The sequence below is a fragment of the Etheostoma cragini genome, chromosome 20 (assembly GCF_013103735.1).
Source record: "Etheostoma cragini isolate CJK2018 chromosome 20, CSU_Ecrag_1.0, whole genome shotgun sequence".
Lineage (NCBI taxonomy): Eukaryota > Metazoa > Chordata > Actinopteri > Perciformes > Percidae > Etheostoma > Etheostoma cragini.
The window spans coordinates 8,882,156-8,893,356 of NC_048426.1; the positions used below are offsets into that span (position 1 = coordinate 8,882,156).

Here is an 11,201-nt window from a genome sequence, read left to right on the forward strand (position 1 = left end):
GGAAAAAGGCTGCAATGAAACAAAGAGTGAAAAATTTAAAGGGGTCTGAATACTTTCCGTACCCACTGTATATATGTAACTTATTGTGTTAAATAAGCTTATGTTTGGTCTCGTGTCAGTTGCAGGCCCCTGTATTTAACCAAATTGAAATCGTATCTTGGCAGACTTTGTGATATCAGTAAATAATGTTACTTTTCCATAGAATGAATATAATATCGTATTGTGATAAAGTGTGTGATTTACACGCCTAATGGATTGTGTTTTGGCAAGTTTATATTTTCACTGTAACATATTCTGCTCAGTACAAAACCAGTTCTGATGCCTAAACTCATCTAAAACTGGTGCTTTCCCAATTTTAAAATCTGTATACTTTACTGCGCAGAACTCATTGGAATCCTTGTTTAGTAAGGCACCATGAGGATGTGACTGCATGAATAGCTGAAGCACTGCATTTTATAATGCCACTGACTGCAGAAGAAACTGTACTGGATGGGGCATCATAGCCAGTACCTGATCCACTTCATCAGTGTAGGATCAGAGGCCTTATGACACAATATCATCACAAATCAATACTTATGCCATGATACAATGTTGCTATATTCTGTAATTATATTGCAATTTATTACCTTTTTTCCCACTTTCTTCAATTTCAAATGATGTCCCCAAAAGGGAACTGTGTCAACATCTGTTTTATGTAATAAGATGAATTTCTGTTTGTTCATCTCACTTCAGTTTTATTGCTGAAAAATGGGATTGTCAAGCAGACAATCTGACCAACACATATGTAGTAAAAGACTGATACTTACTCATAATAACGCAATACTATGCTGTATCAATTTCGTCCCCCAGCCCTACTGATCAAGTGGATCAGATCAATGCATTCACGCTGATAACCAAATAAGAATGAGCCTTATTAAAATATACTCTCCTACTTTGAAATTTGAAGTCTTGACATGTAGATATAAAATCTATTAACGGACACGACCAAACCAAACTCAATCAGCACCCTGATGGATCTTTCAATTTTTTTCTCCAGGCTCTTGTCACTCTGGAGCTTGTGCGGTTTTCAGAGTGTGTGTGAGTGGGTGAGTGTATGTGTGAGTGTGTGTGAGCTGCCGTTTCCACCTCACCTTTTCACCAAGAGCTGCTCCTCCCCTGGAGGATGACAATGGAGGAGATGAAGAATGAAGCGGAGACAAACTCCATGGTATCCATGACGCTGTACGCCGTAATGTACCCAGTTTTCAATGAGGTAAAACATTTAATACTGACAGCAGCCACCTTTTAAATTATATTATTTAAAAAAAGATGTACAAATATACAGAGTTGTTGTTATTATGGTAGAGTAGGCTGCTAAAAATATATTTTTGTGACAACTAGACTAGAATGATGAAACACACTGGATGATGTAGAGTAGTATTTCTACATTATTTCTTTAAAGGATAGAAGTATGATTGCAGAACTGCAAAACAAAAAAAAAGTGATGCACATTTCTACAAACACTAGTGGCTTTTTAGACGGAGCAGTTATGTTCAACATGGCACACAGCTGTGTTCGAAGTTGCTAGGTGACGCAGTAACATCCCCAAGACATCCAGAGTTGGCGTTGATGTGTGTTTTCTCTTTTGATTCTTTCATTAGCTGGAGAGGATCAACCTATCAGCAGCTCAGACGCTCAGAGCAGCCTTCATAAAGGTAGGACCGTGCATGGATCAGATGTCCTGAAACATAAAAGCCCAACTGTATCACTTCCATTATTCTTTAAAACTGTAACACTACCTTCCCCTTTTGTGTTCATTCAAAAAAACTCAGTCTATATTGTAGCTGATGCTCTTACCATTATTCTGCCAAAGATTCAATTCCTTCCTTGAGGACACTGACAAGAACATGTACACACATTGGCTGAGTCACTGAGGCCCAAACTGCAACTTCCCCTTTTCAGAATGACCCAACAACAAGACCACTCCACATGTCCAAATTTCACTTCCTGGAAATGAATCGAAACATTGTCACATAGTACTGCAACACATGAAGTAAAACGACCCCAGCAAACAATAGCTACGTTCTTCCCGTGTTATGTTGAAGTCATCAGTGTTTGCTGTTTAGTTGTGTTGTTACTTTCAAGAAAAACTACATTTTGTTCTCTTGCAACTTTTGATCAACCTCCCAATGAGAACTTCTGTTGTCATCACCTCACATCACTTCACATCACTTCCTCGTTGGTGTATGCCACTGAAATACAGTGACAAAGCAGAGAGGGCATGTATGCACCTAATAAGTGTGGACATTGTCCTTTTTTCTTGAAAAGCTAAGTAGGGTGTCAAGCATTCACTGGCATTTTAGGCCCTGTTTACATGAGAAAGCCCCCGGGTGATAAATATTTTATCAGATGTGCCTTTTGGTTAGACGGCGACAGCGTTTTTGGGGCTTATAAACTCCAAAAAGTGAAACCACCCTCCGCCGTGTAGAGAGAGATGACAAAAAGGGCGTCGGTGTAGTCTGTTGGTACGGAGTGGGCTACAGAAATTATAGGCTCTTGTTATCTAAAAGATCTTCAATGGAATGGCTCAATATTGAAAGGATTTTGACAATGTGGATGAGGTTATAGTTTGATGATCATATGTAGGCTATACGTTTGAGCCAGAGTAGGTTACAGCGTTGTGGATGAAGAGAAAGAGAGCAAGAGGCAGCGTGCTTCACCCTCCTCTGCTATTACATCAAATTTCACACGCTTTTGCTTCAAACCCCCCCCCCCCCCCCCCCCCCCCCCCCCCCCCCCCCCTCTAAAAAAAAAACAGCAACTCTTGTGTAAACGCGGGATAAAAAGGGAGAAAGCAACACCACTTTGTGCGTTTTCGCTTCAGGTTGTTTCCGTCTAATCATAGCCTTAAATGAATAATGAAGCACTTTAAAATGTTACCTTAACCTTACCTTTGTTATTATTGATGAAGTGGATATTGGCTTCAGTTTTTATGGCGTTTGTTATGATCAAGCACCTCCATTTCTTTTTCCCACGAGCCATTACTCTGATGAACAGCTGACTTCTTACTCACAGTGTCAGGTTCAGTTCTGTGCAATAACCCAGTAACACGGTCTCTAAACAGCACCTGTTTACTGGTTCCACTTATTAATACACTTATTTAGTATTTAATCATCATTGTCATTCTCATGTCTCACTTATTCACTCATTCTCATTCTCATATCTCACTTATTTATTATTTATTCATCATTCTCATTCCCTATTCCAGAGCTGTTCATACTGTTCATACTGTAATATAATAACATGATACTATTTATTCCAGCATCCTTTGCACTATGCTCCACATTTAAAATAATAACTATAACAATTCATTCCTGCATACGTTGCACTCTTCATTGGACTCATTGCACTATTGCCCCTCTATTGTTTCTATTGCTATACAGTATACATACGTGTGCGTATATTCTTTGGTTGTTTTGTATGTGGGAGTGCATTGTGAGCAACAGTGTTCCAAAGAAAAATTCCTCGTATGTGTCGTCATACCTGGCAAACAAAGCTGATTGTGATTCACATGGACAATCAAAGGAGTAACGTTGATGATGCATCTCATCGATGTTTTTTTGTTTATCGATACGCTGCTGTGATTGCACCGGAACGACAGAAGCCCAGTGGCCTAGGCTACCTCTGTGCTCCGGCTGCTGAGCAGCAGCGTCCACCGCAAGCACAGATGAAATATTAATGACGAAGAAGCAGCTTTGTGGTCATCCAAACCAAAGGGAGATGTGATCACCTTACAGCTGTTTTACTATGACATTTGCGGGTCTTTTGTTCACTTGGCTCACTGGTCTCTCCGCTGCTCCTGCTGCTTCCTTGCTGGTGTAACTCGAGGTTGAATTTTTCAGGAGGAGAGCCTTTGTGCCTTTGCCCTGAACTGCTCACAGCTGACATCAGACATTTGATAAAGTTCTAGCTTTGTTCTTGGCAGCGCCAAGCCTCTTCTTGCTTTTGTTGAACACAATCTTTGCCAAACCTTTTTTTTTTCCTCTCATGCATGAATCGCTTGCTTCACTTACTCACCCTGCTTGCCTAATTGTCTTTTGTCAGGCGGAGAGGGAGAACCCTGGCCTGACTCAGGACATCATAATGAAGATCTTGGAGAAGAAGAATGTCCAAATCAACTTCACTGAATCTCTACTGCGCATGGCAGCTGATGATGTGGAAGGTGAGCATATGAGAAAAAGAGGTGTTGTGGTGCAAATTGTCTATAATAATCCAGGTTTGTAGATGATGCAGTTGTATGTCCCTCCTCTTTCCAGTTGTTCAGTTTGATCCTGACTTCTGCAGCTTGTTGGCTTTGTGTATCTGCCCGCTCATATAAATCATGGAGTCTCTGGGAATGTGCTGAACACCCCTTTTTCCTGCAGAGTTCATGATTGACCGGCCTGAGCAGGAGTTCCAGGACCTAAATGAGAAGGCCAGAGCTCTGAAACACATCCTCAGCAAAATCCCTGATGAGATCAATGACAGAGTACGCTTCCTACAGACTATCAAGTGAGAGACAGAACACACACACACACACACACACACACACACACCTACCAAGCATTCGGTTTTAAGATGTGCGACTGCGTCCATCAAAGCATTTCTTGCTGAGGCCAGCATAGTTTATCAATTCTTTTCAATGGGGTTCATCGCGTGTTTGCACTATGGTACAAACGGCAGCAGTGTAAGCGCCGTGACGAGGCGCTTAGCAATGTGGCGAGACGCCGAGCAATGTGACGAGACGCCGGGCAGTGTGACGAGGCGCCGAGCAATGTTACGAGACGCCGGGCAGTGTGACGAGGCGCCGAGCAATGTTACGAGGCGCTGAGCAATGTGACGAGGCGCCGAGTGCCGTGACAAGGCGCTGAGCAATGTGACGTGGCGCTGTTTCTTTTAAGCTGTGAAAAAACATGCTTTGACGGACACAGGCCCTACCCTCGTCACATGATAAGTGAAATCTGACTCCTGCTACTCTGCTGCTGCACAGAGCAGACACTTTTCAGTTTATAATTGCAGCGTCTGTTGTCCTAACTAAGCATTGATTGACAGGCATAAACATTTCACAAATTATTTCATTTGATGAATACGGGTGCTGATACACATAAATGAACAAAATGGGTTTTATTTCTTTTCCTTTTTCTTTTTTTAAAGCATAAAGACAGTGGATGCTGCAGGCAAGTAATGTAATCAGTGTATGCCTGAACACTGGAAACACAGAGTATCGCAGCAAGCCTAGTGAGAAAAGCACAAACAACACCGTGTTCTTATTTCAGTGGTAACTTCATCGTTCCGGTCTGTTACATCACTGTGTTACCCCTCTTGGTTATATCATTCCGCCATGATTACTGCAACTCCATTTCATACCTGTCTCAAAAAGTCGTCCCCGGACCGTCTACACCTAGTCCTAGTACACTCTGCTTCCATGCTGTTGACCAGGTCCAGGGGGATGTCACAAATCAATTCCAGTTCAGGATCCAATTTAAAGTTCTTGTTCTGACTTTTAAAGCTTTGCGTGGTCAAGCTCGGACCTGCTCCATCTGTACACTACAAACAGGTCCCTCAGGTCTTCTTACCAGGGACCACTGGTGGTCCCACGCACTCGCTTAAAAACCGCAGGTAGCCTTTCCTTTGAAGCGGTGGCCCAACCCTGTGGAACGCCCTTCCTATTGTTTTACGTTCTGCACTCTATTTGTTTTTTTCACCTTTATTTATCCAGGTTAGTCAATTTAGAGCAACTTCCCATTTGCAACGCTGAGCTGTCACATTCACACAGTTCCACATTCATATCTGGAAGCTGCCCAGTACAACCTGCTGTGATCTGATCTGCTGTTCACTGGAGCGGTTGGGGTCAAGGGCCTTGCTCAAGGGCACCTCAGTGGGGGATTTTTTTTATCATGCCAGTCCGGGGATTGAACCGAACCTCCCTTGCTTAACCCCCTTTGCCACAACTGCCTTTTTAAATGATTTTCATTGGTCTTTTAATTATTGTTTTCCTTGCCTGTTTTCTGTTGGATCTTAGTGTATGTGTATTTATTTTTTTCTCATAAATGTTTATCATGGGAAGCACTTTGTAAAAGGTGCTATATCAAAAATATAATAGCTTTGTGAAATCCCTAACTTGTGTTGCTGTTGGTTTCTTACAGAGATATAGCCAGCGCCATAAAGGAGCTCCTGGACACAGTCAACAATGTCATTAAGAAATATCAGTACCAGAACCGCAGAGTGAGTCACGCACACTCAACCGCAGACCTGAGCACGTTTCTCCCTTTGTCGATGTGTGTGTTTTTATTATTGACGTCTCTGTGTCTTATTTTCCTGTCTGTTAAGGCTCTGGAGCACCAGAAAAAGGAGTTTGTGAAATACTCCAAAAGTTTCAGCGACACTCTCAAAACATACTTCAAAGACGGAAAGTAAGTGTAACCATAACACCCTAATATTTCTTTGAAGGAGTATAATTATGTTGCTGTTGGATGCTGTTCCATCAGTTACTTGATTTTGATTCTGGTGATCTCAGCTGGTTGCCTGGCAACCTCAGTGACAACAAGACTGAGGAAGTAACTGCTAAAATATTGTTGTTTTGTTGTTGTTCCTTGTGTGATTGAGCGCATAATAAGCAAGAATAGAGGGGCTGTTGGGCGGATTTTGTTACCTCAACACAGACAAGCTAGCTGTTCCCCCTGTTTCCAGTCTTTGTACTGAGCTAAGCTAACCTGCTAGTAGTGGTAGCATTCATTAGTAAACAAACATAAAGAGATTACATAATATTATCATTTCAATTTCTCCCTAATTTCCCAAAAAGTTGAACCATTCCCAAACATTTGAGGATATGCTTACTCTTCTTACTCTAGCCTCGGTCCGTGCACTCTACTAGTCATACGAGTTGGTTACCGGCAGCGACCATGGCAGAGCCGGCTACCGCTGCGACGCCTTCACTGACCCACCGTGGTTGTGATAAAAACTATTTGCATGTGTGTACGATCGTCGATCATAGCAGAACAATGGCCACTGTAAAAGCTCTCTGTAGCCCAGACTGCCTTGACAGAGCTGTCTGTTTGGAGTCAGCATGACCTTTATTCAAAAATAACAACCTTGTCCCAGAGTTTAGACGTCTAGCTTTATGAAAAGCTAAAGAATGCAAAGTTTTATAATAAATGTACAAGAAGCAACTAATGTCAACATGGACAAAATCGCTTTTTTTGATGATGACCTGGACAAAGTAACATCACCCCTCCCTTCCAAAAAATAAGTTTCAGGCTCAGGGTTTCTTTTTATTTTAAGCCCTGAAGGCCAATAAACCAGAACAGGTTTTTCTCCCATCCTGGAATCATACCCTCCTCGACAGCACTGTGGAGGAAGGTCTGGCAGTGCTAAACTACCCCCATTATATCAAGAACCATAAACGTTTCAGGAGAAGAAAGCACCCCGGCGCAGGAATGTTTGCACTTACTCAGTTAGCCATTTTGAACTAAACTGACTGTGTGACTTTGAATGACCTCCCAGAACCACTAATACTATTTGTTATTAACAGAGTCTACATGCTTCTCAAGTTGTAACTTTTCTGTGTTACCAGGGCGATAAATGTCTTCATCAGTGCAAACCGGCTCATCCACCAAACCAACCTCATACTGCAGACCTTTAAAACCGTGGCCTAGTCCTCAGAGACCACAGAGGTCCCCCTGTCCTGTGGGGAGCAACTGCTAGGATGGTGGAAGCTTGAAGAGCACCTGACCCATATATGTAAATTAGAAAGAGTTGATTTTAGGGTTGGGGGGGTCGATTCCATTGGAGTCGATATTCTAGATTCCAGTTCAAAAGACTGAAAAGTGCCATTTGTTTTGTTTTTTCAATGCGGATTTTCCAGTCTTGAAATGGAACTGAATGGGCCCAAAGTCCTGGTTGATTGATTTTATTTGGACAGTTTTAATTTATAACCCTGGTCTTGTTGGGAGTAGGTGAGGCGAGGTGTTTATTAAAGACTAATTGCCATTTTTCTAATATATTCATGTTGATCATTTTACTTTTAGCTTTTCAAATCATGGCTACACATCTCAGACCACATACAGTAGAGGTGTCTCCGTCATCCGTACTGGTTTTCTCTTCTCGGCTCCTATTTGTGTCATTTTGCCATGGTCTGTACGCGCAGGATCTACCTGCGGAGAGAGGAGAGGAAGCAGTGTGGGACATTAAAGAGGCAGACTCAGACTTAGATTCTCTTTTATTATCAGAAGACAGAAAGCCAAATGACTTCCAGCACAGTGTGTGCTTAAAAAGTCCTGTAACATTCCCTCCTCTCAGTATAATGAAGTGGAGCCAGTCCCTGCTGTTGAGGGATATAGAGAGAGAAATGAGAGTTCTGTATTTAACTGATATCTGGTTGCAAATGTTCAATAAATAGTTTCCAAATGATGATGCTTTTTTTTAAATGTGTCCGAGTCCAATATGTGTGGGGTGACTTGAGAAACGGGTTAAGAATGTGATGGGGGGGTCTGAGGATTTTGGATATACATTGGTTCTCATAAGCTTATGAACCCATGTTAAAGTTAACTAAAAAGTGCCATAAAAAATCATATTTTTAAAAATCCAACCTTTAAGGACACCTAATTTCTTTGTGAACGAATATATGTTCTTCCTTAAAATAGAGAGGGCGAATGTATACGCAACCCTATGTTAAATTCCCATCAAGGCAGGTAGATTATTAATTTTATAAGGCCAGCTCACATACCCTTTACCATATTTAGAGATTGGCATGGTTTTATTTCAGTTAGCCTAATAATTGGTCTGATTTGCATTTAGAGATGATTTTATGGAAAGTACCCCATGCCAATCTCTATGTAATGGTGAAGTGAATGTGACGATATGGGGCTATTTTAATTCCAAAGGCCAAGGGAACTTTATCAGGATGGATAGTATCCCGGATCCATGAAATAACTGGCCTTTAAAAATAATCTATGGAAATTTAACATAGGGGTGTGTATACTTATGCCCCCTGTATTTTAAGGAAGGACACAAAAATAGGTGTCCTTGAAGGTTGGATTTGTCCTAAGTTTCTAATGAAGGCTTTAAAATTAATTTCTAAAAAGATGATTTTTTTATTCCTCTTTTTAGTCAACTTTAGCATGGGTTCATAAGCTTATGAGCACCACTGTATCTTCAAAACAGTGTTATATGTTAATTAACCTGGGATCTTTCAAAGGTTGCTCTACCTGGAAGAGTTCTCTACTTTTTTTCTGCTTCACGGGACATGCACAAGACAAAAAATCCTCATCCTCTATTAGGACCAACAACTGAGAAAGTGACAAAATCAGAGTAGCCTAAACAAACACATGACCTTGTAAAATATGTAAGCATTTTTAGCAAAGCTTAAGCAGTCTCGTTTTCAAGTTTTAGTTTGTAAATAACGCCTGTTAACTGTTAATGTCAGTGCCCTTGACTTGTTGAGCAAGCACATCCTCACTCAACGGCAGATGCTTCCTAACAGGACCAAGCAATTTCCTTGACCTGCTGGTGTCAGCTGACAGGCTGTTGCCTCGTACATCAGGGCACTGGGACAAAGACTTTACCAGCAGACTTTACCAGCAGAAATTAAACATTTGCAAGCGTTCATGGTCCTTGAGCCATCTGATGACAGCAGCAGAGGTGTCAAAAGTATTCCCATACAATACTCAGGTAGAAGTATAGATACTAGGGTTTATAAAGTTTTCTGTAGAAGTATCAACTTGAGCTTTTTACTCAAGTAAAAGTCTAAAAGTACTGATTTCAAAACTAGTTAAAAGTAAAAGTAATGTGAGTGGAAAAAAATGCCATTAGGAACAGAAGCTCAGGCCGCACCACAAGGGCCAACATTGCACTACCCCCCCTTTCCCAAAAAAATCATTTTTCTAAAGGCTATAATGACTATAATGTTGTATTAATATGTTAATTATGAAGAATTTGGGATGCACCCGTTTCAGCCACATTTGTGCCCATTGAAATTGAAGCATTTTAGTACAATGCAAATACATTAAAGAACTATGACTAGTTGCCTAGAAGTGTTGTAATGGTGCAAAAGTCTAACTTCAGAGGCATGTTATCAGTAGCCTTTATTAGAATGGAAATGTACATCCAAGCTTAGCTGTGGGAACTTGTGAGAGCAATGGATTCCCCCTCCCAAGATGGCCGGATAGGGTTTTTACGGAAAGGGGATTAGGGCCACTGGTGAAAAAAGTATGTGAGTTCTCACTTTATTCTAAGAATTCTGACTTTTTTCTCGGGATTCTGAGAATAAAGTCAGAACTCACACACATTTTTCACCAGTGGCCCTAATCCTATTCTGTACAGTTTTTTTTATTTTTTTTGTGTTTTATTTTGTGTTTTTTATTTTTATTTTTTTAGACAATGACAAGCTGTAGTAAAAAAAAGTAAAAAGTAAAAAGTAAAAAGTAAAAAGTCTGCTGTCAAATAATTACTCATGTCAAGTATAGATACTCAACATTTCTACTTAAGTAAAGTAACAAAGTATTTGTACTTTGTTACTTGACACCTCTGGATAGAAGCCTGGTCCTGCAGTCGACCAAAGGATATGTTTGCAGAAAGCTCCCACTAATGTTTGAAGTAGGGCAGGTAATGATTCGGAACAATCCAAATAATTAACTTAAGCCAGAAACATGAGCTGTTTATTGCGTAATAATGTGCCAGTAATATATAAACCAATAAAAAAAACAGCTACATGTTATTTTTAAATATATAAAAAAAAGAAGAAAACAAATACATGAACATATCCAAATATGCCCTGAGGTTATTATAGGTACCTTGGCTGCAAACAGAGTTGTCTGCTCACATAAACATTTATTTCTTTAAACCTAACCGGCCTAGAATTACTTTCATGATTCTTTTTGGCCTAGAATTACTTTCATGATTCTTTTTGGCCTAGAATTACTTTCATGATTCTTTTTGGCCTGGAATTACTTTCATGATTCTTTTTGGCCTGGAATTACTTTCATGATTCTTTTTGGGTTGATAAAATCACATTCACTCTACCTTTAAGTGCACCATATGTTGTAGTAGTAGTGGTAGTTAGTAATATAAATAGAACTTGTCAATACCAGGGTGTGACCACCGTTAATATCCGTCATAAGGGTTGACAAAGCACTGAAGGTGACCTGAGCTAAACAGGTGTTAGTTAAGAGGAAATGGGCTTCACA

General features: G+C 40.5%; 1 protein-coding gene across 1 annotated transcript in view; it reads left to right on the top strand.

Annotated features, from left to right (window-relative positions):
* The window catches only part of LOC117936000 (programmed cell death protein 10), a 10,493-nt gene extending 2,054 nt beyond the window's left edge, over nucleotides 1-8,439 (top strand). The window contains exons 2-8 of the mRNA XM_034858698.1: nucleotides 1,037-1,252; nucleotides 1,641-1,694; nucleotides 4,084-4,201; nucleotides 4,404-4,530; nucleotides 6,165-6,243; nucleotides 6,349-6,431; nucleotides 7,592-8,439. Of these exons, the coding sequence (XP_034714589.1) occupies nucleotides 1,163-1,252; nucleotides 1,641-1,694; nucleotides 4,084-4,201; nucleotides 4,404-4,530; nucleotides 6,165-6,243; nucleotides 6,349-6,431; nucleotides 7,592-7,673 (633 nt within the window). The 5' untranslated portion in view covers nucleotides 1,037-1,162 and the 3' untranslated portion in view covers nucleotides 7,674-8,439. The remainder of the gene's footprint in view (nucleotides 1-1,036; nucleotides 1,253-1,640; nucleotides 1,695-4,083; nucleotides 4,202-4,403; nucleotides 4,531-6,164; nucleotides 6,244-6,348; nucleotides 6,432-7,591) is intronic.
* Nucleotides 8,440-11,201: the final 2,762 nt, after the last annotated feature.